This window comes from Zalophus californianus, chromosome 1, assembly GCF_009762305.2.
Source record: "Zalophus californianus isolate mZalCal1 chromosome 1, mZalCal1.pri.v2, whole genome shotgun sequence".
NCBI classification, from domain to species: domain Eukaryota; kingdom Metazoa; phylum Chordata; class Mammalia; order Carnivora; family Otariidae; genus Zalophus; species Zalophus californianus.
In genome coordinates, this window is record NC_045595.1 from 14,136,338 (window position 1) to 14,162,792 (window position 26,455).

General features: G+C 61.6%; 2 protein-coding genes across 12 annotated transcripts in view; one reads left to right on the top strand and one right to left on the bottom strand.

The window, feature by feature from the left end:
* CRTC1 (CREB regulated transcription coactivator 1) overlaps positions 1-13,857 on the top strand; it is a 77,794-nt gene extending 63,937 nt beyond the window's left edge. For 4 of the 11 annotated variants that reach the window (XM_027586684.2, XM_027586686.2, XM_027586687.2 and 1 more), the window contains 5 exons: positions 675-986; positions 3,047-3,151; positions 6,138-6,224; positions 6,852-7,032; positions 8,354-13,857. In XM_027586684.2, the coding sequence (XP_027442485.1) occupies positions 675-986; positions 3,047-3,151; positions 6,138-6,224; positions 6,852-7,032; positions 8,354-8,565 (897 nt within the window). In that variant the 3' untranslated portion in view covers positions 8,566-13,857. The remainder of the gene's footprint in view (positions 1-674; positions 987-3,046; positions 3,152-6,137; positions 6,225-6,851; positions 7,033-8,353) is intronic. The other 7 variants (XM_027586690.2, XM_027586695.2, XM_027586688.2 and 4 more) reach the window with 5 other exon arrangements.
* A 448-nt stretch (positions 13,858-14,305) lies between these two features.
* On the bottom strand, positions 14,306-21,910 carry LOC113917133 (cartilage oligomeric matrix protein). The gene is made up of 19 exons (XM_027584714.2): positions 21,832-21,910; positions 21,502-21,587; positions 21,059-21,110; positions 20,420-20,589; positions 19,590-19,727; positions 19,229-19,303; positions 18,976-19,134; positions 18,762-18,866; positions 18,567-18,674; positions 18,202-18,361; positions 17,572-17,690; positions 17,313-17,365; positions 17,028-17,209; positions 16,709-16,887; positions 16,549-16,597; positions 16,001-16,197; positions 15,190-15,362; positions 14,583-14,722; positions 14,306-14,497 (listed from the first exon to the last, which is right to left on the bottom strand). Exons 1-19 carry the CDS (start codon positions 21,908-21,910, stop codon positions 14,451-14,453), a joined length of 2,271 nt encoding a protein of 756 aa, XP_027440515.1. The 3' UTR covers positions 14,306-14,450.
* Between the last annotated feature and the right edge of the window lie 4,545 nt (positions 21,911-26,455).

Sequence of the window (26,455 nt, forward strand, 5' to 3'; positions counted from 1 at the left end):
TTTTGTTCATGAAGTAATCACCACTTATTAGAGGCCGGGCATTCTGCGAAGTGTTATATCCTGTGGCTCCTGGTCACATGCTGCCTCCCTTGGAGGACAGGAGCCCTGGCCTGCCCCAGGAGCTGTCCGTACAGATTCACAAATGTTGAAAACTTCCCTCTAACCAGGGAAAACTTTTCCTCTTTCCAACTTGAAGAAGACCTGAGCTGGTCATGACCGAGTGGCCACACCAGCGCATCCATCACCCACACGGTCTCCAGCCCCCACAGAGTTGGGCTAGGCACAGGCTGCCTGCTGGGTTGCCGGACTGTGGCGCCCTGTGCCTGCCTGCAGTGGGCAGACTCTAGCTCAGAGAGGCCAGGGACCTCCGGGGCCTGAGTGGGTACGGAAGGTGGTGCAGAGACGAAGGAAAGGCTCGTTGGGGACAGGGCACTTCCAGCTGCATGAGAAGTCCCGGCCCTGTCCAGCTGCAGCCTAACCCTCTGTGGCCCTGGGCGAGGCCTGCCCTCTCTAGGCCTGTGTTTCCCCGGTCCAGGGTCTGGATGTCCCTTTTGTTTATCCATGACATCTTTGCTGAGCACGTCAGGCCATGGGGTGTCCCCAGGGTCCAGGTACTCCCAGCCTGGCCCCCGCTGCCCCGTGGCCTCCCACCTGACGCCCTCCTCTTCCCCCAGGCTGTGGCCATGGATGCCCTGTCTCTGGAGCAGCAGCTGCCCTACGCCTTCTTCACCCAGGCGGGCTCCCAGCAGCCTCCGCCGCCGCAGCCCCAGCCCCCTCCTCCGCCGCCGCCCGCGTCCCAGCAACAGCCGCCCCCGCCACCCCCACAGGTGCCCATCGGCCTCCCCCCAGGCGGCCCCCTGATGCCAAGTGCCAGCTTGACGCGGGGGCCCCAGCTGCCCCCGCTCGCGGTCACGGTACCGTCCTCTCTCCCCCAGTCCCCCCCAGAGAACCCGGGCCAGCCGCCAATGGGGATCGACATTACCTCGGTAAGCCCAGGGTGGGGTTTTGTGGGGCCTGGCTGGGGGGCTCATGCAGGAGGAACCCAGGGGCTGTGGGAGGCCCCCATTGGGCTCCCAAGGCCCAAAAACACTCAGGCGTCTGGCCTAGGCCTTCTCGAGGTTCCACTTCAAGGCCAACTTGGCCAGGGGTCAGAGCTGAAGCAAACACTGCTGGGCTGAGGTCTCATCCCATGTATAGATGGGGAGGCTGAGACGAGCAGGAAGCATTTGCCCCAACTTCACCCAAGATGGGCCACCCTGTGTCTGACTGCCAAGGGTCCCCCCATGGCCCTTGATGCCTAGTACTTCAACCCTTCCCACCTGAAATGCCTTCCTTGGGGGCAGGGAGGGCTCAGAACTCTCAGGGCCTGGGGAACAGATCCTGGGAGCCAGAAGCACGGAGGGGACCTTGGAGGAGAAGAAGGGCTAAAGCTCCCCTGTGGTTCATGCAGCACAGTGGCCTGGGCCCAGAGGTGCAATTTAGATCACGGGACCCCTTGCCTGGGCCTGGGCTCGGGGTAATGGGTGCTAGGTTTCGACCTCTGCACCCCTTCAAAGCTTCTTGATTATTCAGGCTTTTGCCCTGGTGGCAAGGGGGTGGTCATAGCTACCTTTGGCCAAATCCAAGGAACGGGGACCACATTTGGGGTACAGCAAGCCCTCTCCACTCAGCCCTTGGCTGCCAACCCCAAGATAAATGTCATCAGAATATCATGTGCTCTGCAAAGACTACCCCCCTGAGCTGGGCAGGGTGGGTGAATGGAGACCTGTTTCCAAGCTGCTCTGACCCCTCATAGGGCAGACCCCAGGGGTCCCCCAGATAGGAACGCACGCAAGCTCTGGTGGTGGAGCCTGCCTGGGGTACCTCATTCCCTGACGCCCTCCACCAGTGGTACCTCACTTTTGAGCCGGGCAGACAAGGAAGGCACGGGTGTCCGGGGCACAGACATTACCCCCAGGCTCGTAGGCAAGCGCGTCGGCTGCCGGGCACCCCTACCAGGAACTTCTGGTTCCCTTGGGGCAGGGGCTCTGGTGGCCTCTTCCTTGGTCTGTGCTGACTCAGCCAAGCAAGGACAGTGTTCCTGTGGACATTTTCTTCTTTTCAACTCTGAGAAGGTCCAAGCCAGTCATTGCCAAGTGACCGTGCTGGCACCTCCAGCATTGATAACCTTGTTAATTGAGCCCCCATGACCCACCCAGGCTCAATCCCTACCCTAGACTACTCAGAACGGGCCACTGAGGAAATGGGGGAGACCGAGCGTTTATGGGGCCCTGGGCTGGTCGTCCGGGCCTCGGTGAACAAGAGGCCCAGAGAGGTCAGGCAGCCTGTCCAGAGGCACACAGCGGGTCCTGGCTGGACTGGGAACAGAGCAGGGTCTAAATCCAGGTTCCTGACCCAGCCCATCCTGCCCCTGGTGAGAAGCTAAGGCCCTCTGTCCTTCGGGTGAGGAGGTTGCTGTCCCTTTGAGGTCTCTGGACGGCATACCCATCAGGCTTGTCCCAAGTGATGCTGCTGATAGTGACTGCCCAGTACTGGGTGCAGCGTGCCCCGGATGACCTTTGCTGTCGTTCCACTTCTGCTGGAGGTGGGCAGGACGTGCCAGCTTGCAGAGCTGGAGCTCAGAGAACCGAGGGCGCTGCCCGGAGTCGGCAGCAGAAGGCAGCATCTCCCTGCCCCGCCCTGGGCCTCCCGTGCCCACCTGGGTGTGGGTGTGTTTGTACACACGTGTGGCTGTGTGCACACCTCTATGGGTGTGGGCGTGCGTTCGTGCGGGTGCTCTGGAGCCTGCCGTGCCCCTCCCACAGCCCTCCGGTATGATCCATGAAGCTGGGTTCTCTGACCAATGCGGCCCCCTTCCCCCGGGAGCCCCAAAAGGCCCCAGGCTCAGACAGGGCTCAGGGACCCAGATCTCTTGCAGGTGCTCTGCTCACCCGATAGGTGCGGGGGAGGGGGGGTGTCCTTGGGGGTGGTGCCCAGTGGGGAATGGCCAGCCCCAGGATGCCAGGCCTGGGGCCCCTTGCGCGTCCTGACCTGTCTGTTGTCGCAGGCGCCGGCTCTGCAGCAGTACCGCGCTAGTGCCGGCTCCCCGGCTAACCAGTCTCCCACCTCACCTGTCTCCAATCAAGGCTTCTCCCCGGGGAGCTCCCCGCAAGTAAGGGACGCCGCCGCCCCTCGCCCAGCGCCCTGCACTCCGGCCCTGCTTCGCACCCCCCACGTAGCGACCCTCCCGCCGTCTGTGCCTCACGCCTCATTCCACGCCATCTCGTCCGCCCCGGCGGGGCAGGGAGCACGAGGCGCTGCCACGTGCCTGCGGACCCGTCCGGGGGTGGTGGGCTCCTCACTCGCACTAGGGACCTTCGTGTCGGCCACACCCTGGCCTCTTGGCCGGCAGTCAGGGCCCCCTCAGCGTGCGGCTCAGAGCATGTGTCCAACAGCATCGAGACTCCCAGAAGTGGAGGGGTTCTCCTCCCGCCCTGGGGCGCAGCTGAGGTGACAGCTGGCCTGTGGCTGGGGCCCTGACTCCTCAGATTGTTCTCCCCTCTGCCTCCCTGGAAGGCAGGTCCTCACAGGAAGCTTTTCTGAGTGGCACTGCAGCCTCTCAGGGGCCTCTGTCTCCGTCTCAGCCGAGGAGGAGACTGAGGCTTGTCCCAGGCAACAGAAGGGCTTGACCACATTCATCAGACTGGGGCTTTCCCCCAACACCGTTGGACCCCAATCTCTGACATGGCGTACATGCATACATATCCCCCTCCAGGTTCCTCAGAATTCTCCTTAGCACTGCTCTCAGCCCATGGCTGAATTCTATCTGGAACATTCCACCAGAAGAGAAGGGGTGCTTACAAAGCTGACATCTGGGCTCAGAATTTCGATGCTGCAGAGCCGCCTCAGGACCCCACCACCCCATCCCCAAGATGTCACCAAGCTGAGAGAGTCCCAGGAGCTGCTGCCACAGGGCAGTGCCCAAGACCCTGAAGCCTCATTCTTGGCCCAGGGGGCGACAGGATTTTCCTTCCCTGCTAAGGAAGGGAGAGGAACTGTCCCACCAGGCAGGACGATGCAAGAACAATGTCGGGCTTCCTTGTCCCAGGGGGACATGCCTTGCTGTGCCCACTTCCCCAGTTCTCAAAAGTGCACCCAAATTGGGCCCTGTATTGAGATGGTGGGTGTCCTGTTCAGGAAGGCTGCTCTCATGGTTCCATCTGCTATAGGAGGAGCTCTCCTAGGACCCTTCCTCCACCACCCCACAGTGGCCTGGGGTCCTGCTGGGACCATCCGTGTGCAGCTTCCTGCTCCATAGGCAGGTGGGGAGGGCATCCGTGAGCTCAGGGCAGGCCAGAGCTCAGCCTGGTGTCTGCAAGCTCTAGATACGTCCACGCCGGCTCCCAGCTCTTGTGGCTCCCGAAAAGCGTCTGGTCGTGTCGTGTGGTGTCATGGGATGCTGAGGGATGGGAGAAGCAGGTCAGGCAGGGGAAGTGGCAGGTGGGGCCTGTTCCTGGGGCTGGTCCTTGAGTAATGTCTCTTTTTACACAGGAAGCAGGACAGGAATTCAAGGGTGGAGCAGATTTCTCAGGAGAGATTTGCCTAGACCAAAGTGGGCTCATCCGTCCTAGGCAGAAAGTGTGTTGCTGTCTCGTCAAGCCCAAGTCTGTGTGCTGGTCTATCCATCCATTCACTGGGTGCTGGCAAGGGCGGCAAGCAGCTCAAGTGGCTGTGAGGACAGGGCTATCAGGTTGTCTGGACTCAACCAGACCTGGGTTTAAGATGGCCAGGAGGCTCACTTGGGGGCAGACCGTGCTGGGTGGAGGCCAGGCCTGGCTTCGTACTGCAGCTGGGTCCCTAGGTTGCATTCAGTGGCCCTGTGCGCCACGGCCTCCCTCCCCCTCCTCGGCCTCCCCAGCCTCGAGTGCACATTGTCTCTGACCGCACCCCTGGGCCTTAGGCAGCTGGCCTTCGGTACTGTGTTCTTCCCTTCCATTATGAGTGGACCTTCCTGGCAAACTCTCATGGCAGCCTCACAAAAGACAGACACCTTAGCCTGGGTCCCCTGCTTGTGACGAGCCCCTTTGAGGCCAAGGCTGTGGGGGTAGACACAGATACCCCAGAACAGACCTGCTTCCTCCTTAATGGGGAATCCCGGCCACAACCTTGCAGCCCCCTTTTCCAAACCTGAAGCTGGCTATAGTTAGGGTGAAGGTGGCATTTTTTCTTTCTGCTCTCAGCTCATTCACCAAGGAGGAAACAGACTCGGGTCTGGGCTGCGGATGTGTTTCCTGAGGCCCGGTGCCCCATGTGAGGTCTGGCCACACGTTGGCTGTCCCTCCTCCCTTGCACATCCCACCAGGCTCCATCCTGCCGTCTCTCTCTGGAATCATGGGAGCAGGCAGGGGCTCCAAGCTCCTGTTCCTGGCATCTCTACTGCCTGTGAGGGTCCCCAGTCCGCTGCTCTTCTCCCAGGAGCAGACCTGGCCCACAGCTGGCCTTGGAAGAGCAGGAGGTGGGCTTCCTGCCCACCCGTGGGCCCTGGGGTTTCCCAGGCCAGCAGCCAGGGGCAGATAGCTGGGCAGGGGGGCTTTCTGTGTGCCCGTCCTGTGCTCACTCGGCCGGCATTCGGCTCCATGCGCCCATCCTGTCCATGTGTATATGGCCTGCCACCATGTCCCATGTCTCCCTGGGGGCTTGACAATGGTCACCAAGTGCACTTCTCTTCCTGAAATTCAGAACACCCCCCACCCTGGCCCCGGTCACGTGTTTTCCTCTGGACCCTGTCGGGGGTTTCCTGATCCCCCCCCGTGCCCCCCCCCCGTCTTCTATCTGATAGAAACAGGGTCACCCGTACCTGGGCTCAAGTAGAGGAGATGGGGGGATCTTGCTTTGGGGGATATTGGGGTACAGAGGCCCCCTCAGGAGCAGGTGGTGGAAACATCCTGAGATTGGGGGGCACCCCTCCATCCTGGAAGGTGTGGGTTCTCCCAGGAGGCCTGCAATAGGTGCTCAGCCTCCTTTATTCTGAGCATCCTACCGGAGGTTCCAGGGACCTCCCTATGGGCACAAGCAGCCCGTGGGAGGTCCTCCACCTCGGCAGCCCCTGACCTGGTCTTGGGGACCGTGATGACAGCAGGCCTCTCTTCTGTCTGCAGCACTCCTCCACCTTGGGCGGCGTGTTTGGGGACTCGTACTATGAGCAGCAGATGGCGGCCAGGCAGGCCAATGCTCTGTCCCACCAGGTGAGCGGGTGCCCGGGTCACAGCGCCCACAGCAGACGCTCACCCGGACCCCGCCCGCCCCTCGGGCGTGAGCTTCACTCCTGAGGCTCCCTCCTGTCTCCAGGCCTTGGAGGGGGTGACTTGGCTTTGCCTCCGCAGGCACCTGCACCGGGCCCTCAGAATGAGGCCAGCAGCAGAGGGGGAGGAAGGGTGGGCAGCAAACACTGGCAGGGACAGGTGGTGGCTGTAGCATTGGCGCCTCAGCGTGGGCCGTGCATGTGGGCTTGCTGGGAGGCGAAACTGGCTTTGCGTGGAGGTCAGGGTCAAGGGCATGTGGGCATGAGAAGGGTTGGCCGCTTCCTGGAGCAGGTCACTCACCCATCCATCCTTCCATCAATCCATCCATCCAGCAAGCCCAGATGGGGGCCGTATGTGGACAGGGCCTGGGCAGGTTCAGAGAGGAAAGAGGGGGAGACCTGGAGACCTTAGGGCAAAGAGTCTCCTATTCAACAAGCCCTCAGTGTCTGAGCACAGGCGCTGGGCATCTTGCAGAGGAGCTGGTTCCGGCTGCCGCAGGACAAGCCAGCCAGCAATAATAGCCAGGGGCTCAGCAGGGCCGGCCTCATGCCTGCGTGCTTCCGCCCACAGCTGGAGCAGTTCAACATGATGGAGAATGCCATCAGCTCCAGCAGCCTGTACAGCCCGGGCTCGACGCTCAACTATTCACAGGCGGCCATGATGGGCCTCACGGGCAGCCACGGGAGCCTGCCAGACACCCAGCAGCTTGGCTACCCCAGCCACAGCAGCATCCCCAACATCATCCTCACAGGTGAGGCCACCTGACCATGGCGTCCTAGGTGGGGGTCTTGGGCAGAGTGCCTCCAGGGGGGCCTGGCAGCTGCAAGGGGCCTCATCCCCAGAAGAGATGGCACCCTTGCCCTGCAGGATGAGGAGGCCAGACCCCACCAACCTTGACTCATTGCTGGGCTGTGTGGAGCAGGCCCCTGGGGACACACTGGACCCTGGACCAGGCTTCCGGTGTCCCGTTCTCAGAGCAAGAGCAGGACAGAGCCGGTCACTCACCCAGCCCTGCGTCTGCTACCCAGGTCCCTCAACCCCATTAGCTGAGTATACTGGGATCACAGGTGACTGGGGGTGGGGGGGGATGGGCCCTGCCTGGCAGGGCTTGTCACAGTCAGCGTACGTGCAACAGCTCACACACACTGCGATGAGCATCCCCAAACAGCCTGAGCACAGCACATGTGAGTAAGTCCCTGCTCCATGTAGCATAGAACCCAGACCCTAGGTTCTGGGTTTTATTGAAAGAAGCAATTTCCTTATAAACCAGTACTATCTGAGGATTGAGAGTGACATCCTCTGGTGGTCCCACTGACATCTCCAGGATAGAGGAGTCCACGCCCAGAGCCACCCCTACCCCCACCCCTCACCCCAGGGCGTAGTGCTTCCTCCCTACCATGGGTGAGCAGTGGTCTGCAGTAGATGCTCTGGGGGCCGTAGCTTCAGACGCATGAGAAGGTTTAGGCCCCTGTGATGGCCCCAGTAGCCCAGAAAGACCAGGATTTTCATACCCATGTCTCAGATTGGGAAACTAAGGCCTGAGGTGTCACTACTAAGTAGAGGAGAGAGCCCAGGTTTGAACCCAGGTCTTTGGGGGGTGGAGGGGAATTCACACACACCTCAGCCTGCTTCTCAGGGATGCACACAGAGGAGATGTCCTGGCAGAGCCTGGCAGAGCAGGAAAGGCCCCTGCCCCTGCCAGCTCACGCTGAACGTTTGTGACCTAGGTCTCAGCCCAGGGCTTCCCAGCCTTGGTACTGCCAGTACGTGGGGCTGGATCTTTCTCTGGGGGTGGTGGGAGCTATCCTGTGCATTCCGAGGTGCTGAGCAGCATCCCTGCTCCCTACCCACCTGATGCCAGTAGCATTTCCTCTTCTCCGGCCATGACAACTAAAAATGCCCCTAGACATCGCCAGTATAACCCCCAGAGGGCAAACCCCCAGGTAAGTACCCCTGGGGTGGCCCAAGCCCCTCTTCCCTGAGCATTGACAGGGTCCATGGAGGCGCAGGGCATGGGAACAGAGAGCCAGGGCCGTGCTGAGACTTCTGTTCCCCCCACCTTCCCCGCCCAGTGACGGGAGAGTCCCCTCCCAGCCTGTCTAAAGAACTGACCAGCACACTGGCCGGGGTCGGTGACGTCAGCTTCGACTCCGACAACCAGTTCCCCCTGGACGAACTCAAGATTGACCCCCTGACCCTGGACGGACTGCACATGCTCAACGACCCCGACATGGTCCTGGCCGACCCGGCCACCGAGGACACCTTCCGGATGGACCGTCTGTGAGCTGCACACCCGGCACATCGCCGCCCAGCCCCCGGCTCCATCACCCCGCCGGTCAGTGGTCCCGACGGCGTCTCCCTGAGCCCAGGGACGGCCGCGCTCCGTCCTTCGCAAACGGCCGAGCTTGTGATTCTGAGCTTGCAATGCCGCCAAGCGCCCCCTGCCCACCCGCCCGCCCCCCCCCCAGCTGTCCACCTCCCTCGGGAGGCCGCGTGTCACCCCCGCGGACCCTTCCTGCGCGTGCTCTCTCGCCCCCCACCCTGGGCCATGAGCCGTCCCCCCTGTAAGATGCGGAAAGCGTGTTGGGCAGGGCCACCGGCCTGGAGGGGGCGCTGTGGTCCACAGCGGCGGTGGGCTGAGGTGCATTTTCCGACTGTTGTCCAGCTCTCACTGCCTTCCTTCGTTCCTGGTTCCCCCCCCACCCCGCCCGGCCACCCCCCAGCCTGAGGTTAGGTAGCAAGCCAGCCTCCCCCTTCCCCGCCCCACCCAAAGGGAGAAGGTGCCAGAGAGAGGGGCAGACACAAAGTGAAATAAACACTATTTTGACTGCTGTCTTTTATATTTCTGAGCACATTCAGAGAATTCTAGACTCCGTCCCATGGAGGTAGACTATAAAAGGTGTGAACAGAGCATGCAAAGCAGCTAAATCTTCCCGGGACCCACACTCCCGCTTTGCCCTCCCCCAGCCAGGTCCCTCTGTGGCCACCTTTGCCCTGAAAGTGAAGCCCCTGGCCAGGATGAAGGGGCCTGCCAGGGGATGCATGTGGAGACAGGGGTTATTTCTGCGGGTTGTTTTCGTCTCTCAACTTGTTTTCATCTTTTTTTCTCTGTACCGTGGTCACTGTTACTGTTATTTAAAGAACGGGGTGGGGAGGGGGCGGCCAGGGCATTCTTTGTTGTGTTTTTGTTTGTTTGTTTCTTTTGGTTTGTATTTACACTTTGGTTGTAGACGAGTAGCTGACTCCTTCAATCTAACACTTGCCTGAGAGCATGTTTTTATTCCAGATATCCCATGTTATATATTTTTTAAGCTAACTGGAAGCAGGCTGCTGCCTGCCGGGTCTGAGCTGAGTCTCCGGCCGCTTTTGCTCAGGCCCGTGCTATCTCGAAATGGAAGGGCTGAGTGAGGGCGGGTTGGGCCTGGTAGGGTCTCTGGCAGAAGCTCGAGGTGGCCGGGGGTGCTGCGCCCTCCAGCCACATGTCAGACTCCCAGGAAGGAGCCACGGCTTTTATTAAGGGTCCCTCGAAGACCCACCTCTGCCTGGTCATCCTCAAGGTGCCTGCCGGTCCTCAGGGAGGGCTAGTCCCAGACCCCGAGGCTGGCGGCAGCGGCAGCCCCTCTGCCCTGACGCACCCCAGCGATGAGGTGCCCCCTCGCCCCGAGACCCAGCTGACATTCGTCCCCACCAGCCGCCCCTCTCACGGCCCCTCCGGGCAGGGCTGGCTCCGGAGGAAAGAGCGCAGTGTGCATTGTAGCGGCGGCGTTCCGGGAGGCTGAGGTGACCATCGGGGCTCGGACCGTGCTGGGCACTGTCCCTGTGTCCTCCAGGCCCTGGGAGGGGGTGACAGGGGTGTCTTTGTTTTCGGTCAGCTGCTCTGAGATGGGAACTTCTGTTTCGGTCCCTCCGAAGCCGCCGCATCTTGAGCGCGCGGCCTGCAGGCCGGGCCAGCCCCTGCCGCGCGGTGCGTGTCTCTCCGTGTGGTGTCGCGGCCACTGCCTCTAGGTCTCACGAGCCCTCGGCTCTGTCCGTGTGGGAGCCAGATTTCATCCTAGCGACGTCCCTCCCGCTCATCCCCCCTTGGCCGGGCTCGTAGCACCTGGCCAAGCAACTGGGCGGCCACAGGCGTGAGAAGGCCCCCGCCTCAGTCAGGTGGCCCCTGCTGCCTGTGTCTGGGCTGGGGGACACGGGGTCAGTCCGTCCAGGTCGAGGGCCCAGCCTCTCACTGAGGCAGGGGCTGGGAGCAAAGAGTGAGACTTTTGTTTTGTTTTTTTTTTTAAAGAAAAAACTACATGTACATAGAAGAGTTTGATTACCATTAGACTTGTGTGTAGAACTTTTTAAAAAATGGCCTTAATAAAATTACAAGCAACCTTCCTGGATGCAATTTTCAAACGAGGCACTGGGGACCCCCATGAGGGAGCCTCGTCAGCCCCTACTTCCCGTCTGCTTGGCGCCCGGTTCTCAGTGCAGATGGGCAGGAGAGGGAGGGTGTCCACCCCTGCAGCCTGTGTCCAGCATCCCCTTGGCTGGGGGGCACAGGTGACATTGTATTTATGTGGCCACTTTGGCCCAGGAGGGGCATAGGTGCAGTTTTCCCAGGGAGGGGGTCCCAGCCAGGAGCCAGTGGCCAGGCGTCCCTGGGTCCTCAAAAGGGTTCACACCCCTGCCTGGGCCTGGGCAGGCCTCCTGAGGTCTACAACAGGGGATTTTGCTTATTTCCTAAATACTGCTTCTCTACTAAGTATTCTTGAATTGCCAAGATTTCCTGAAACAGGACAGCCTAAGGGAACCAGCCCTTTTACTTGTGATGTGAAAATACTGTGATTTCAGACGAGCCGCGCCGTGAGGGCTGGGCCGGGGGCCCGGAATATTGTACATAGACCCACCGCCTGTGTCCTCGCTCGCTCACTCGCTCGGGACAGGCCTGGATGCTCAGCCCGCGCGAAGTCGGAGGCCAAGCCAGTCTGTCCCGCTGCCGCTGCCCCCTGAGTTCTCCCGACTTCAGTCCCCTCAGCTGTGGGAACTTCTGCCCCGGGAACAAGCTGAACAGTGTTCCCACCTGCCTCAGTTTCGCCTCTGCCCCCCAAGCCCCCAGGACAGTGAGTTGTTTACCCCCAGGGAGGTTTGTGGGCCAGAGTAGAGCCTGGGATCAGCCCCTCTCTGTCCTCAGAGAAGAGGGCTTGTGTCCCTGCTCCCTCGACACCCACCCATCAGTCACCCCCCTCCCCCCCAGTGTCCAGGGCTGACGTGGGGGAGGAGAAGGGGTCTTGTTCGGGCTCGTATTCCCCGTCACAGGTACCCATGCCAGCCTCCATCCCCACTGAGTCCTTGCCAGGGGGAGGATAGTCAGCGTTCTTCAGGACATCCTGCAGCCCCCTCCCTGTTCTTCCCACGCACCCTGCTTCCTCCCGACACTCTTCTGGGCAGGAAGGGTTGGGGGGTGCCAACCCCTTGGGGCAAGGGACGCTGAGACCCTCCGTGGAAAGCTCAGGAGGCAGGTTGACCCTTCAGCAAAATTTAGGGGCCCACAGCTGACAGCATCCAAAAACTGTCTATGCTCCCCTGTGGGGGACAAGCCAGAGCAGAAGGGGCCCTAATTGGGGTGAGTCCAACCCCCCCTGCCACTGTGGCCCTTTCCCCAGCCACACCTCCACGCAGACCTCCCTGCTGGCTTCTGAGCCACCTGCCTGCCCCGGGGGTGTGCCTTGAGGGCAGGGGTCCTGCCTTTGCAGCCTCTTTCTGGACTCGTCTATTTGTGGGTGTCGGGGGCTGGGAAGAAGGGTTCTGCTGTCTGTGTGTTTGGCCTGATTTCTTTGGGTGGCTGAGGTCCCCTGAGGATGCCTAGCCCGGTGGGCCCTGTTGTGAGGCCCATGTGTCATAGCGGGGCAGGCAAGGACGGGTGTCCAACACCAGGAGACCCCTACGTGGAGGGTGAGAAGGCTCCACGTCCATCCAGTTGTGCAGGGGTGGAGGTCCGGTTCGCGGGCTGTGTGCCAGGTGCTAGCTGCGGCCCGGTCAGGCAGGACGGGAGACGATGCCAGGACTATGGGGAGCTGAGCTGCCTTCTCCCCCATCCAGCATCCTGGGCCTGATGAGCCCCCGTGAGGGACTGTCCTTGGGCCCTCAGGGGAGCTGAGGACACACGGGAATGTGCCCCCCCTCCCCAGGCCTCCACATCTCAGCCAACCCTGAGCTGGTTCATAACCAAACATCCTTCCAGACTCCCACCCCCCGGATGGATTCTGGGTTTTCTGCATTTCCAAAGAAGGCATCCCCACTCCTGGGTACAGGCTGGGTGTGGTAAGGCCTGGTGGTATTGGGGGGCCCCCCACCCCCCACCCCGCTCCTGACAAAGCAACAGCAGCACCCATCACCCTCCCTGGGTTCTGATGGAGCTGTAGTTAAGAGGCCGCAGAGGGTGTGGGGGCTGCAAGGTCAAGGGTACTCCGTGCCCCTGGTCTTGGCCCATCACTCCTGCAGGTGGCGCTCCAGGTAAGGGGCTTTGGCCACCTGAGCCCTTCCCGCTTGGCTTGCAGAGCTGCGGGGTGGGGGTGGGGGGGTTCTGTGTTCTTTGCCCACTGCTGGAGGCCTGCCTGGGGTGAGTGGGCAGCTGGGTCTGTTGCTGCCCCACCTCCTGGGGGTTCCTGGGACATTCCCCCATCAGGCCCTGCCCAGCCAGAGCTGACTCTCTGTTCTTGGTTTCTCTTGGCCTTTGGCCTCCAGGGGTGTCCTGGTTGGGTGGGGCTCAGGCACCTCTCATCACCCTCCGTGTGCCACATTCTCTCCGAAGCGGCCACTCCCCAGGAGGGAGGTGGGGTGACCCGCACCTTCAGGCCTGGGCGCTGGAGTACTCTGAGAGGTATAGGGGAGGGGAGGGTAACGGGAAAAAGACCCCTGTGACCCAGGCCTCAGTTTCCCTCCATCACTGGCTCAGACCCCATGGGTCTTGGGGCCTCAGGCTCCTCCCTGGTAGGGTCAGGGGTAGGGGCTGGACATGAGAGTGATGCTGGCTCAGACGGTTCTCCCTGTCTTCTGCCCTCTTGGCCAGCCCTCCACACCCTGTCCCAGGATGCCAGGGACACATGGTACCTGCAGGGGAGGGGTGTTGCCAGGGGAGGGTTCTGGAGCTTGGGGGCAGTCAATGCCCAACCCATCCTAGCCCATCACTTCTGACCTCTTGCCCACTCGGGACAGGTGGACACAGGTGTGGCCTTTGCCACTAGGCCCCGAGAGGAGGGCTTTGGCAGCCAAGGTCCACCGGCCCCTCTGTGCCCCACCATAGGAAACTGCCCCCCAGGGGGCCGGGCGGGCCCACTGATATATGCAAACCGCTGGTCCGAGCCCTGCTCCGCCTGTGTTTTTCTGTCCCCAGGCTGGCTCTGCCCCCGCCCCCCCCCCCAGCATGTACACTCTGCTGTGGATGTCCCGTGGGCCGTGGGTTGGGTGCCCATGGCGGGTGGGGGCGGGCGGCTCAGGGCGCACTCGGCCGGCCCCTGCCCATCCTCTCTGGCGTGGCCGCTTTTGTCTTTGTACCTTTGCATCCTTTGTAATGAAACATAATAAAAATCCAATGTTTTCGTCTCTGCCTCCTCCCCTTTTTTCCTGCTCCTCCTCCCCACAACGGGGTTGGAACATGGGCCTAGTGGGATATGCCACGTGGGAGCCACACACAGGCACCCCCCCCCACACACACACACACACATGAATATGGACGCACAGGCGTGAGCCCCTCGTCCCCACCCCTAGCCAGGTAGTTGGGTCTAATGTCCGGAAGGGCAAGGACCCGCCCCCCAGGATCCTGGAGCAGGCACTCGGTGGTGGGATCCAGGCCCATGACCTCAAGTGGGTAGGATGCAGCAGCAGGCCTGGGGCCTCCCACATCAGGGTTGGACACTCCTAGTCAGGTTGCTGGGCCCTAGCCAGTCAGGAAGGGAGTCAGTGGCAGGCCTGGGTCTGGGGTCCTTTCCCAGCGCTCCTGCAGAGGCCCCACTCCACCTGCAGCAGAGACCGCAGCCAGCCACTCCACCACACACACTTTATTCTGTCCTCTCTCAGCCCCTCTAGGGCAGCCACCCCCTGGAGCCGGGTGTTGAGTTCCCTGCTTGTCGCAGTGAGGGTGGCCACGATGGTGGCCATCTTCCAGCAGTGGGTCCCCACCCCCATCCCCTAGGCCTGCAGCAGCCTCTGAGTCTCGTAGTCCTCCGGGATGGTGTCTGCGGAGAAAGGGCAAGCAAGCGAGAAGGGGTGAGCTGGCGCAGGACGAACTCCCCACCCCCCCTGGCGGGACGCTCCCCTCACCATTGCATCGGTAGCGCAGATTGGCCCAGATGATGTTCTCTTGGGAGAAGCAGAAGACGCCCAGGCGGCCACCCCTCATGGTTGTGTCCAGGACCACGTTGCTGTCAGCCACCAGCTCAGGACCCTCATAGAACCGCACTCTGTGAGGAGGATGGGACGGTGAGGCAGGGCCCTGGGCTAGGCCCTCCCTTCTGAGACCTTGGCGTCTGCCTTGGAAGATGGGTCCCCTCCTGTCTGGGAGTGGGGGCCATGTGTTCCCCCTCCCCCCTGCCTGGGCCACACACAAGGCAGGTAGGGCTCCTGAGCTGAGCCTCAGTTTCCCTGCATGAGAGGATGGACACAGCAGGTGCTAAGCAGAGTGCCTGGACTTGCCGGCAGTGCAGAGTGGGGACTGAGAAACAGGGTGTGAGTAGGACCCCACCTTCTATCTGAGGACCTGCTGTGTCCTGGGTCTTAGGAGGAGTGTCACGTCCCAGAGCCAGACAGTTAATCTAACTGCCCGTATCATTCCCATTTTACAGATAAGGGGACTGAGGCCCCCTGAACTGCCAGGGGCCAGGACAGAGCAAGGGAATCCTGGCCCATTGGCAAGGGGTGGGGTCCCCACCTGATGTAGCCCACTTGGGGCCGGTGCTGCAGGAACCAGCGGTAGGAGGTCTTGTCCTTCCAGCCCACATTGCGGGGGTCCTTCCACAGCAGTCGCACCTGTGATGCTGTGTCCCCTGTGTGCCAGAGTGCATTCCGCAGCTGCTCCCCAGGGCCTGTGGAGGACTTCACGGCCTGCCAAGCCCGGGGACGGGGGAACAGAGTCAGAGACCGCACAGGCTGCCGGAGGCCCCCAGAACCCTGCCTGCTGGGATGGGACAGGTGGGGAGCTGCAGGTCTTGGCAGTGGTGGGAGGCCTTAGGGTGCCTGGATGGGAGACCTGCAAGGAAGCTTTCTTGAGGGTCACATGGAGATTTGTAGGGGCGATTTGGAGGGCCGGGATGGTCCGGGATCCCATGAGAGGATTTGGGAGTCCATGGACAGGTTGGGGTTCTGAGAGGATTTGGACGGGTCTGCAAGAGGACTTGGTGACCTATAGAAAGGCTTGGGGGTCCATGGGATAAACGGGGGGCTAGAGGATTTGGGGAATTTACTACAGGGTTTCAGTGACATACTGGGGTCTAGAGGTTCTGCAGGAAGATTTGGAATCTGAGGGAAAGTTTAGGGCTCCATGAGGAGGTTTTGGGGCCTAGAGGAAGACTGGGGGCCCCGAGGGAGTGTGTGAGGGCCTGTGGGATCCAGGGGAGGGCTGGGAGGACTCTGAGATCCATAGAATGATGCTGGGGAGCTGTAAAGGCTTTGGGAGTCCGCAGAAGGATTTGGGGCCTCCTAGAGGGCCCAGGGACCTAGAGGTCAGGTAGGGCCACAGACACCTTTAGCTGAATGCCCGGTTCAGCTACCGCGCGGAAGGGATTCGCCTGCCAGTATGTCTGCTCCATCTGCTTCCACATAACCACATAAAAGCTGGAGCTGTCCTGGTAGCCAAAGATGAAGCCTGCGTAGTCGTCATCCGTGACCGTGTTCACGTGGAACGTGCCTTCGAAGTCCACGCCATTGAAGGCCGTGTAACCTGGGGGAAGGGACGCTAGCCTTACCGCCACCGGAGCCCGGGCACCCCCCCCCCACCCGCCCCTCTGGGGTCCAAACTGCCTCCTAGGCCCAGATCCCCACCCACAGGCCCGCTCCATCCCCACCACCCCCCCACCCCCGAGGCCAGCCATGACCACTCCCATGAGCCTGCCAACCGCCTAGGGCCACGCTCCTTCAGAGTCCAGAACCGTCCGGCCCCGGAGCCCAGTCCCAACCCGGCTCTGCCTTTCCTGCGTTCAGACCCGCCCCTGGCCCCGCCCCGCCCCGGCCCTCCTCTGACCCCGCCCCCTTTTCAGCTCGCTGCACCGCCTTGCCCCACTCCTTGTCTCACCCACAGCCAGGCCAGGGTCGCTGTTCATCGTCTGCACGATCTCCATACCCTGAAGGGGTCAAAGGAAGAAGGGCCTCAGGCTGGCCGCGTGGGCCCTCGGTTCCCCCGCCCCCAGCTTAGGACCCTCTCCCACCACCTTCCGCCGGGGCCCGGTCCCAACCTGGTTGAGCACCACCCAATTGGGATCTATTTGTGCGTCGCCCTCGGGGTCCAGTACGACAGTCTGGAAGGCCCGGAAGTCGGTGAGGGTGACCTCGGCGTTCTCCGGGCACACATCGATCTTGTCCACCACCTTGTCCGCGTCGAAGTCGCCCTGGCACGCGTCGCCCACTCCGTCCCCTGAGAGACCCGAGCGGTGGGGTCAGCGCCAGCCCCGCCCAAGACCTAGTCACGCCCACATCTGCTATCGGTCCCGCCCACACCTGCCAAGGTCTCCACACCAGCCGTAATCCCACCACAGGCCCCGCCCCCTGCCTTACTGTCTAAGTCTTCCTGGTTTGGGTTGGGCACCAGGCGACAGTTGTCCCGACTGTCGGGGACCCCGTCGTTGTCGTCATCCTCGTCGCAGGCGTCACCCTGGCCATCGTGGTCTGAGTCCTGCTGGGCACTGTTTGGTACTGTGGGGCAGTTGTCCCGTGAGTCCTGGTGCCCATCCCCATCCCTAGAATTGGTGGGTGGGACACAGAGACGGTGAGATTTCCCAGAGTGCTGGGTCGGCGCCGCCCACCCTCGGTCCCCACTCGCACCCCAGATGGCATCCTTACTGGTCTTGGTCGCTGTCGCAAGCGTCTCCCACAAAGTCGTGGTCTACATCCCTCTGGGGAGGAAGGAGTCCGAAATCAGGGCAGGGAAATTCGGAAGCCTCCCACCCACCCCCACCCCCGTTCCAGAGCCAAGGTCATCCTGACCCCACGGAACACCCTCCCGCCCCACACACCGCGCTTAGACTAGGTTTCCGTCTCCTTAACTAGTCTAGAGCTCATCTCAGGGATTTGACCCAGCTGGGGTGTGGCCCGCGCTCACCTGCTCTGGGTTGCTTTTCTGGGGACAGTTGTCGCAGGCATCCCCTACACCATCACCATCACTGTCCTTCTGGTCTGAGTTGGGCACCCTTGGGCAGTTGTCCACCGTATTTCGGATCCCTGCGAGAAGCAGGGGGACAGCACAGGATCCCAAGATGGGGGCGGGGACAGGCTGACCAGCAAGGCAGATGCAAACCACGCCTCTCCAGATACGAAGTTAAATCAAGTGCTCCTGCACTGGCCCAAGCCTCAGAGACTTAATGATGGCCGGCGGGTGAGGGGACTGGCTCTCACAGGGCAAGCTCAGGGGGACCCTCCGCTGGCACTGTGAATGTAAAACTGGCACCTCCCTGGCACTAAACCCCAAGCTCACGTCTCTGTGCTCCTACTTAATCCCTGCGGCATCCGACACAGGACCCACCTTCCCCTCCTCCGAATGTTCCTGCCTTTTACCCTCTGCGTCGTGTCCCGGCTTGCATCTTTGCGCCCACCAGAGCACAATCGTGGTGCCTGGAGCCCAGGGGAGCTCACCCGCTGCGGCTTCCAGAACGAGCCGAGCTTCGCCCCCAGGCAAGCTCCGCCCCTCGCTGCCGGCCCTGCCCTCTTCCCTCCCCTCTGCCGCTGCGCTCACGGTCGCCGTCGATGTCGTCGTCGCAGGCGTCGCCTTTGCCGTCCTGATCTGTGTCCTTTTGGTCGTCGTTCTTCTGGGACCGGCAGTTGTCGCAAGCGTCACCCCACTTGTCACCGTCCGCATTGCGCTGGTCCGGGTTCCGCACCAGCTTACAGTTGTCCTGGGGGACAGGGCCGGGTGGAGGGGGGGGTAAGCCTCGAGGGGCAAACGTCACTCCCCAGACCAGCCCATCTCCGAGGCCCCGCCCCCTCCGCGGAGACACCCTCATCCCTCCTGGACCCCCGAGTCCACATCCTCTGAGGTCACTTCCCTCACCGAAGCCACACCCCCACCCAGCTTTGCCTAGGACCCGACGTTGGCCCCACCTGCTCGTTGAGGACCCCGTCCCCATCGGCATCCGGATCGCAGGCGTCTCCGATGCCGTCGCGATCCACGTCCTCTTGCCCTGAGTTGGGCACCGTCACACAGTTGTCCTAGGGGCGGGCACAGCGGACATGAGGGGCGTGGTCGGGGAGCCCCGCCCGTCGCCGTCCAGTTCACGCCCTTGAGACCCCGCCCACCTTTCGGCACTGGCGTTCTGAGCATCGAAGCTTCTCGTCAGGGAAGCCGTCTAGGTCCGTGTCTCGGCCGCAGAGGAGCCCGTTGCCTGCCCAGCCAACGGCGCACTGCGGGTGAGGTAGTGAGTAGGTGCCCCGGCGTGATCGCCACCCATCCCACCCCACCTCACCCCCTTCATACCCATGCCACGCCCCTCCCCTGCTCGCCCGCACTCACCACGCACGATCGCGAGCCATCGCGTTCCAGGACGCAGTCGGCCTTCTCGTGGCACGGGCTGGGCGTGCCGTCCGGGCAGAAGCGCTGTGCGCGCCGCTTGCAGCCAGATGTCTGGTCGCCCACGAAGCCGGGCTGGCAAGGGCCGCACTGGAAGGAGCCCTGGGCCCGGGCCGCGGGCAGTGAGCTTGGGCTGCCTGCCACTTCTCACCCACCCCCAGTGTCTCGATCCTTACCCACTCCTCCCGGGCCTTACCCGGGTGTTGACGCACACGGAGTTGGGGACACAGTTATGCTGCCCGGTCTCACACTCGTTAACGTCCGTGCAAACCTGGATGGCAGGGAGCGCAGAGGTCACCGCCCACACGCACAAACCCTCGGGCCTCCCACCCGGTTCACGTCTCCTCTGCATCCTGCCTCTCCCCTCCAGTCCTCCCCCAGCCTCAACCATCCTGATGAGGACCCTTCCCCTATCCCTCCCCCAGGCCCCGGTCCCCCACCCCTTCCCGCTGAAGCGAGGGAGGAAAATGGCCGCAAGGTTGGAGGGCCAGTTTATTGAACAAAACGAGCGCCCCCCCCCAATTCCCTCCTGGCGCCCACCCCTCCATGGCCCTCACCTGCTTGTTGGCCTTGGCGAAGGCCAGCCCCACGCCCTCGTGAGCGGGGCCACTGTACCCGGGCGGGCAAGCCTCGCAGCGGAAGCCGGGGCTGGTGTTGATGCAGCGGACGCGAGGAAAGCAGGGATGGGCGTTGCACTGGGGGAGGAAGGGCCCCGGAGGGTCAGAGGATGCAGGAGGTGGGCCCCGTCGAGAGTGGCACCTCAGGATTTTTGGGGCTTGAACTTAGAAAATTCAGGGGCCATCAGCCAGCACTTGGGGAGGGGGGTGCCTTGCGGGGCAGAGGCCATCGTCCCAGGGGTCAGACGCGACTTTGCCTTGATGGGGCTAGGGGAGCGACCTGGCGGAGAGAGGGGAGTGTCTGGAGGGGGCTGTTCCCGGGAGCCGAAGAGCTGGGTGGTCAAGGGTGGGGGAAGGAATTGCGAGGGCGGGCGTCCCCAGCAGAGGGGGGTAGTGGTCGTCGGGGCGTGCGTGCCCTGCAGGGGACGCGTCGTCCGGGCGGGGGCCTCGCGGTGGTGGAAGCGCCGCTGGGGCTTGTGAGGCCCAGAGGTGAGGGGGGTCGTCGGGGAGGACCACTCTCTGCCGTAGCAGAGTGGTCGGGGCGGGCGTCACTGGCTACGGAGGGGGTTGGCGGGACCGGAGTCACTGATGGTGAAGGAAGTGGTCGGGGTGAGGGCCCCCCGCCGGCAAGGTCGTCCGGACGTGCGCCCCCAGAGGTGAAGGGGTCCTCCGGGTGAGGACCCTCAGCGGGGGAGGAGATTGTTGGGGAGGTGGGCAGTTGTGGGGGCAGGCGTTAGGGGGATCGTCGGGGCGCTGGGGGGCGAGGGCACCTCGTTGACGTCGACGCAGTGCGAGCCATTGCCAGTGAAGCCCGCGGGGCAAGGTCCGCAGCGCGCGCCGCTTGCCGTCTGAGTGCAGACCACGCCCGGGTAGCAGAAGCCGGGCGCGCACTGGGATAGGGGCCGCACGCTCAGACCCGGGGTGCGCGCCGGCTGCATCCCTGCGGGGAGTGAAGTAGGGCGGGTCAGGGCCACGCCGGCGGGGGGGGCGGGGCAGAGTCTATTGGGACCACGCCCCGTCCTGGGGGCCACCCCCCTGGGGGCGTGGCGAGGTCCCGGGCTTTCTGGGACCCCGCCCCGGACCACGCTCCCCGCCCGCCAGGTTTTCTCAGTCACTGTATCTCCGCGCGCGCGTCCGTTTTCTGCTTCTGCCTCAGCGTCTCTGCATCTCCCTGCATCTCTCGCACGGCTTCTGCTTCTTTTCGTGTGTCCACCATCTCCCTTCCCATAGTCTCTGTCTCCCCTCCTTGTTCGTCTCTCTCCATCCCTCATCCAATCTCTCCATCTCGGTCAGCCTCCGTCTCTTCCTGTCTCTTTTGCTCCCGGTCTTTCCTTCGCTGTCTCTGTCTGTCTCCCCATCTCTTCTCCAGCTCCCGCCTGCCGCCTCTCTGCCGCCCGAGCGGCGCTCACCGCACGCATCACACTCCATCACTGTGTTTTTCAGAAACGTGATCTCCTTGACCTGCGGTGCAGGGGGGATGGGATGTAGTCCGCGGGGCGCCATCCCTCTCTTCCTCCCTCGGGTCTCCCCTCCCCCTCCCCCAGACTCCCTTCGCACAGGCCCACTCACTCCCCTCGGATCCGCCCCCCCCACCCCGTACTCCCTATCCTCCCTGCCCCCCCCTTCCTTCCCTGGGACTTTAACCCCTCACGGACCCCTGTCTTCTCCCGCGGAACCTTCTGCCCCTGGGAGTCCCCTTTCCCTCTTTTCTACAACTTCCTCCCCGGATCTTCGTACCCAGAACCCTCTCCCTCTCCACCGGGACCTCCTTCTCCCATCCTCCTCGCCCCCCTCCTCTTCCACGCCTCTCTCCCCTCCTCGGCGCTCCCTGTCTCCGCGCCCTGGTCCGCACCTGCTGCCGCAACAGCTCCCGCACATCCTGCAACGCGGCGTTGGTCTCCTGAAGTTCCCGAAGCATCTGCGGGCCCAGATCTTCACCTGCGCCGACAGGAGGCGCTGATGGGGCGTCGGGGTTGGGGACCCCCACCACCAGTCCTCACGGCGCCGCGGCAGGGACCCGGGACGCCCTCATTCCTTGAACGTCCGCCCCGCTGCCTGCTTTCTCCGTCCTGCACGTCCCGGTGAACAGTCCCCGAGCGCCTGGGAGCCGCGACCCCAGGCCTCACGGGTCCTCCGGTATGGTTGGGGGTCGAGGCCACGCGTGGGGGAAGGGGCGGCTTACCCAGTGGTAGCTGGCCCTGACCCGACGCGCCGAGGGCGGCCAGGGTGAGCAGAAGAACGCAGGCGGCGGCAGGAACCATGGCGGCGGCGGGGAGCTGAACTGCAGCTGGCTCTCTGCTGCCCACGAGACCCGCGGGGCCTATTTATCGCCGCGGCGCAGCCGGCTCCCGGGACGGCCCACCCGCGGCCCTGCCCAGCGTCCAGCCGCAAGGTAAACAGATGGCGCTGGTCTCTGCATTCAAGGCCCCGCCCGGTGTTGCTGAACCTGGACACAGCGGGGAAACTGAGTCACAGGGGAACCTGAGTGTAGAGGTCGGTGGGGCAGGGTGTCAGGTGGGACCACCCTCCAGCCCTCTTTAACTTATTTACTGAGTGCCTGCTGTATGCCAGGAGTGGGACATGGCTGAGTACGAGGCGATCCCCGTGGCCCCTCCCCTCAGCTCACACTCGGGGAAACAGAGTCAAGAGAGGCTAAAGGTTAGCCTCCACCACCCCCCTCCAGTCTACTTTAAAGTCAGGCTGACTGGCCCTCCATTCCTTCCTCACTTGCTTCAAAATGTGGCAAATGACATCTCTCTGTGCTTCAGTTTCCTCCCCTGCACAAGGGAGGTAATAAGTATCATTGTTAATGATTATCATTATTACAGGAAAATGGGGAGTCAAGTGAGAGCGGGGACTCTCGGGTTCCCTGCCCAGGTCTAGAGGGTTGCAAGTGCCTCCCCGATCGGCTTTATGGACTGCCCTCTCTGTGGTTCTCTGGCTGGTGAGTGGTGGGTAGGGACAGCCTGGCCGGGAGCCCGCCCAGTTTCCCAGTCTGTGTAATGGGCTGTGTGGGGGTCCATCCTCAGCAGGGGAGTGCACAAATTCAAGGGCTCCAGCAGGAGGAGGTCTGTGGGGGGGGGGGGGTGGCCAGGGCTTCTGTTTGTGGAGACTTCGCCATACCTTCCGAGCTGCGCTCCAGCTGCTGTGGGCACAGCCTGTAATAAAAATAAAAATTACTGCTAATCAGGAAAATCGTCCCTCCCAGCGCAGCCTCAGCCTCGCTCCTGAGCTACAAAACACCTCAGCTTTCTGGAGTTAACCCTCTCCACCCCACCCTCCAAGTGCTCGAAGCCTCTATGGTCTAGGTCAGGAATCGGAGGCCCAGAAAGGGGAAGTGGCTAGCCTAAGGCCACCGCAAGGGGCAAGGGTGAAGTCAGAGTAGGGTCATAGCCAGATCCGTTCTCCTGGGAGGCTGCAGAGAAGTCATCGACGGCTTCCCAGAGGAGATGGAAAGGAAACCTCAAGGAAAGGAAGGACTCAGATCAGCAGAGGAAGCACCTATGGCTTGGAGGTGGGGAAATTTCAGACACATTGATTTATTCCACAAACACACACTGAGCACCTACTATGTGTCATGTCCTTAGGCCAGACTCTTGACCCAGGATGAACAAGCCAGACTGGGCTCCTCCCTCGAGGGGAGCCCAGGTTGGTGGGGAGGCAGCTGCATAATCACCCAAAGGGGCCAGAGCTGTGATGGGGATACACAGGCAGTGGTGGGAGCTCCCAAGGAGGTGCCTGACCTAGCCTGGGGTGGGGTGGGGTGGGGTTGGGGGGAATCTGGATAGGCTTTTCAGAGGAGGGGGGAGCAGTAAATTTGGACCAGGAAGGTGAGGAGGACATGGTCAGGCAAAAAGATGGTGGTAGGTCTTCCAGGTAGAGGAGCAGAATATGCAAAGGCCCTGAGACAGAAATGAGCCTGGTCTGTTAGAAGGAATGATCTCAGCGTGGAGAGATGTTGGGGCTCAGGAGATGCAGTACCAGTGGTGCGGAGCTCAGGCTGTCTTCTAGGGCAATAGGGAGCTGCAGAGGGTGAGTAGGAGGGGGCGGCCCTGGCGGGGAGGCTGGGTGGGAGCAGTCAGCCCCAACCTGGGCATTTCTAGTGAAGCCTGCGCCCTGACGGTGCCCACCTTGCCTGCTGCCTGTGGGCGGGCCATGAGCTCACCTCCTGTTTTCCTTGGCGCCCAGCACACCTGGGGGCCGCTCCCGGCTGGCACTGGAGTTCTTGGGAAAACCGCAACTCCAGCAGGGCCTGTGGGCTTGCGTGTGCCTCATGCAGCTGAGACAAGGGCGCATGGAAGCCAGGCCTCTGCCACAGGCTGGGCACGAGGCTGGGACTTGGATGCACGTGGCCTTGTTCATGGCCAGGCCACGGGGAGATGCAGGGAAGGGCATTCCAAGCCGGGGGGACGGCAGAGGCAGAGGTCCTGAGGATGTCCCAGTTTGCAGATCAGACAACAGAGGCCCAGACAAGCAGTCTGCTTTCACGATCCTGCCTCCTGGATCTCACCAACCCTGAAATCCTCCTTCCAGGCAGTGATTCCTTCTCTCAAGCACACCACACCACTCTCACATGACAGAATAACTTACTCCAGGTGTCCTTCCCGGTCTTCGCAGATACTGTTCCCCATCACCCCAAATACCTTCTTCCATCCTTCAAGTCCAGACTCCAATGCCTCCTCTTCCAGGGAGCCCTCCGTGCTCTTCCCCGGGCCGGGCTCAGGGGCTGGTGGCTGTATGACAGCCCTCTGGGACCCCTGGCAGAATATTCCTGGCAGAAAAGGTTGGGATGGTCTGACTCTTGGGAACTGGGATTGTCTCTGTTTTGTTCTGTCTCTCACAGCCTGGGGATCCCTCGGTGCAGAGAGAGGAGGCTGGTGAGCTGTGAGGTTACCTACTAGGATTAGCGTGTCACTTCTTATTCCTTATCATTCATGGGACATCATTACTGTTACTATTGATTATATTAATACTTACTATTGATCATTATTAATTACTATTTACTATTAATAATAGTAATACCTGCCCCCACTATACTTTACAACAGACTTGGGGGCCACATGGTCTAGGTTCAAATGTTGGCTGGGCTCAGCCTTTCTGTGTGACTTCGGGCAAGTTGCATGACCTCTCTGTGCCCCAGTTTCCTCACTTGTAAAATGGGGGTGCTCGTGGTTGAGAGAATTGAATGAGCTAACCTGTGCCTGATGTCTGGCTCCAGTATTAGCCTTGCTATACAATATGGAACGTATACACTATGTCACCTACACCTCAGATTGCCCTTATTCACATTTTCCTTAGAGAGGAAACGAGACAGCTCGAGGTCACACAGCAGGAATTAGAACTGGGGAAGGGGGGACCCCTAAGGCCTTCACACCCCCCTCATTGCCCTTGGCCCCAGAATCCAGACAAGAAATGCTGGCCCAGGCCCCTCATTAGCTGTGAAGATTCTGCTGCCCAGGACCTCCTGGCCTGAGCCTTTGGCTGGCGGCCCAGCCGGCTCCCCTTCCCATCACACCAGACCCAGTGGTTCCGGGACCCTGGCCAGGCTGGGGCAGAGGGGCCAGTGCCTGTGTGATGGGGCCCCCGGGCCCTTCCTGGCAGGGGTTTGCTGGGCCAGGAGACATGTGGGCGCCCCCAGCTTACCCAGCCGCCTCTCGTGAATCCAGAGGGAAAGTATGTTGGGAAGGCAGCTGCCCTGCCCTGGGCGGGCCCGGCCACAGGCCCAGGGTCTGGGGAATTCATCAGGGCCATGAGGGAGGCCACTTGGCCACGGCTGCATCCGTAGCTGAGAGTCTGACCTAGCCTGCCTCAGACAGCCCCACTGGACCCATCTCTCCAGAAGGACCAAGTAGTTGGGGGTATGGGAGTGGGTGCCAGGGTGCCACCCAGACACTGGAGTCGGGCACACCCACCCCGACTTACACTGTGAACTTCGGGAAGCCCTGCCTACGCTCCCACTTTCCAATCTGCCCCAACCCTGTCCCCATTCCATCCCAGGTTCCCAGGAAAGTGCTGATAAAGAAAGGAGGTAACAATAAATATAGTGGCTACAATTTTATCGAGCAGGTGCCAAGGGTTCAAAACCTTGCCATACCACATGTGTGGGTTTCCCCTTTCTGCTCCCCCTCCCCTGGCCCCAGGAAGCAGGAACTCCTCATCATGCGGGGCAGCAGGGCACAGTGATGAAGGTCTTGCTTTTTTTCTGGCAGGGGGCCCTGGGTCGTGTCTCCCAGCTCTGCTGTGGGGCCTGAGGTAGGCCGCTTAACTTGTCTGTGCCTCAGTTTATACGTTTTTCTTTCCTTTTTGGGAGGGGAAGGGCAGAGCCACCTTCAAAAGTTTATTACCATGTAAATTTTGAATTCTCAAGGTTAGTGAGTGTACTGAAGAGTCGTTTCAGGGGAGAAAGAACTTCACTTCATGAGGAACTGACTGGAATTGACCGATGTGGCATTTAGCGGGTACCGATTTTGGAGAACGAGGTTATAATTTTCCAGAGATAACTGGCAGGGCAAATGAGCACCCTGCTCCTCTCTCCTTCCCTCTCACATTTAAGGAGAGTTTTGTAGGGTAACAGTAAAACAAGTCTGTGTCTGTGTTACAGGGAGAGAGACAGCCTGTGGGGCTAACTACACAAGTTTTGTTGTGTGTGTGTGTGTGTGTGTGTGTGTGTGTGTGTGTGTGTGTGTGTGTGTGTGTTTAATGAAGTGAAGAATAGAAATGGCTAAAGTTTTGGGCACCTTAACAGGAGCAGTAAAAACCCAGGTGAAACGGGGACAACAAGAGCCCCCACATCTTACGGTCGTCAT

Bases quoted from the DNA above. Each gene is read 5' to 3' on its own strand.
- LOC113917133 (XM_027584714.2), bottom strand. From the start codon at position 21,910: ATGGTTCCTGCCGCCGCCTGCGTTCTTCTGCTCACCCTGGCCGCCCTC. The intron at 21,588-21,831 runs GTAAGCCGCCCC...CTGTCGGCGCAG, and splicing joins TCAGGGCCAGCTACCACTGG to GTGAAGATCTGGGCCCGCAG. The intron at 19,728-20,419 runs GTGCCCTCGCCC...TTCCTCCCCCAG, and splicing joins ACTGCGTCGACGTCAACGAG to TGCAACGCCCATCCCTGCTT.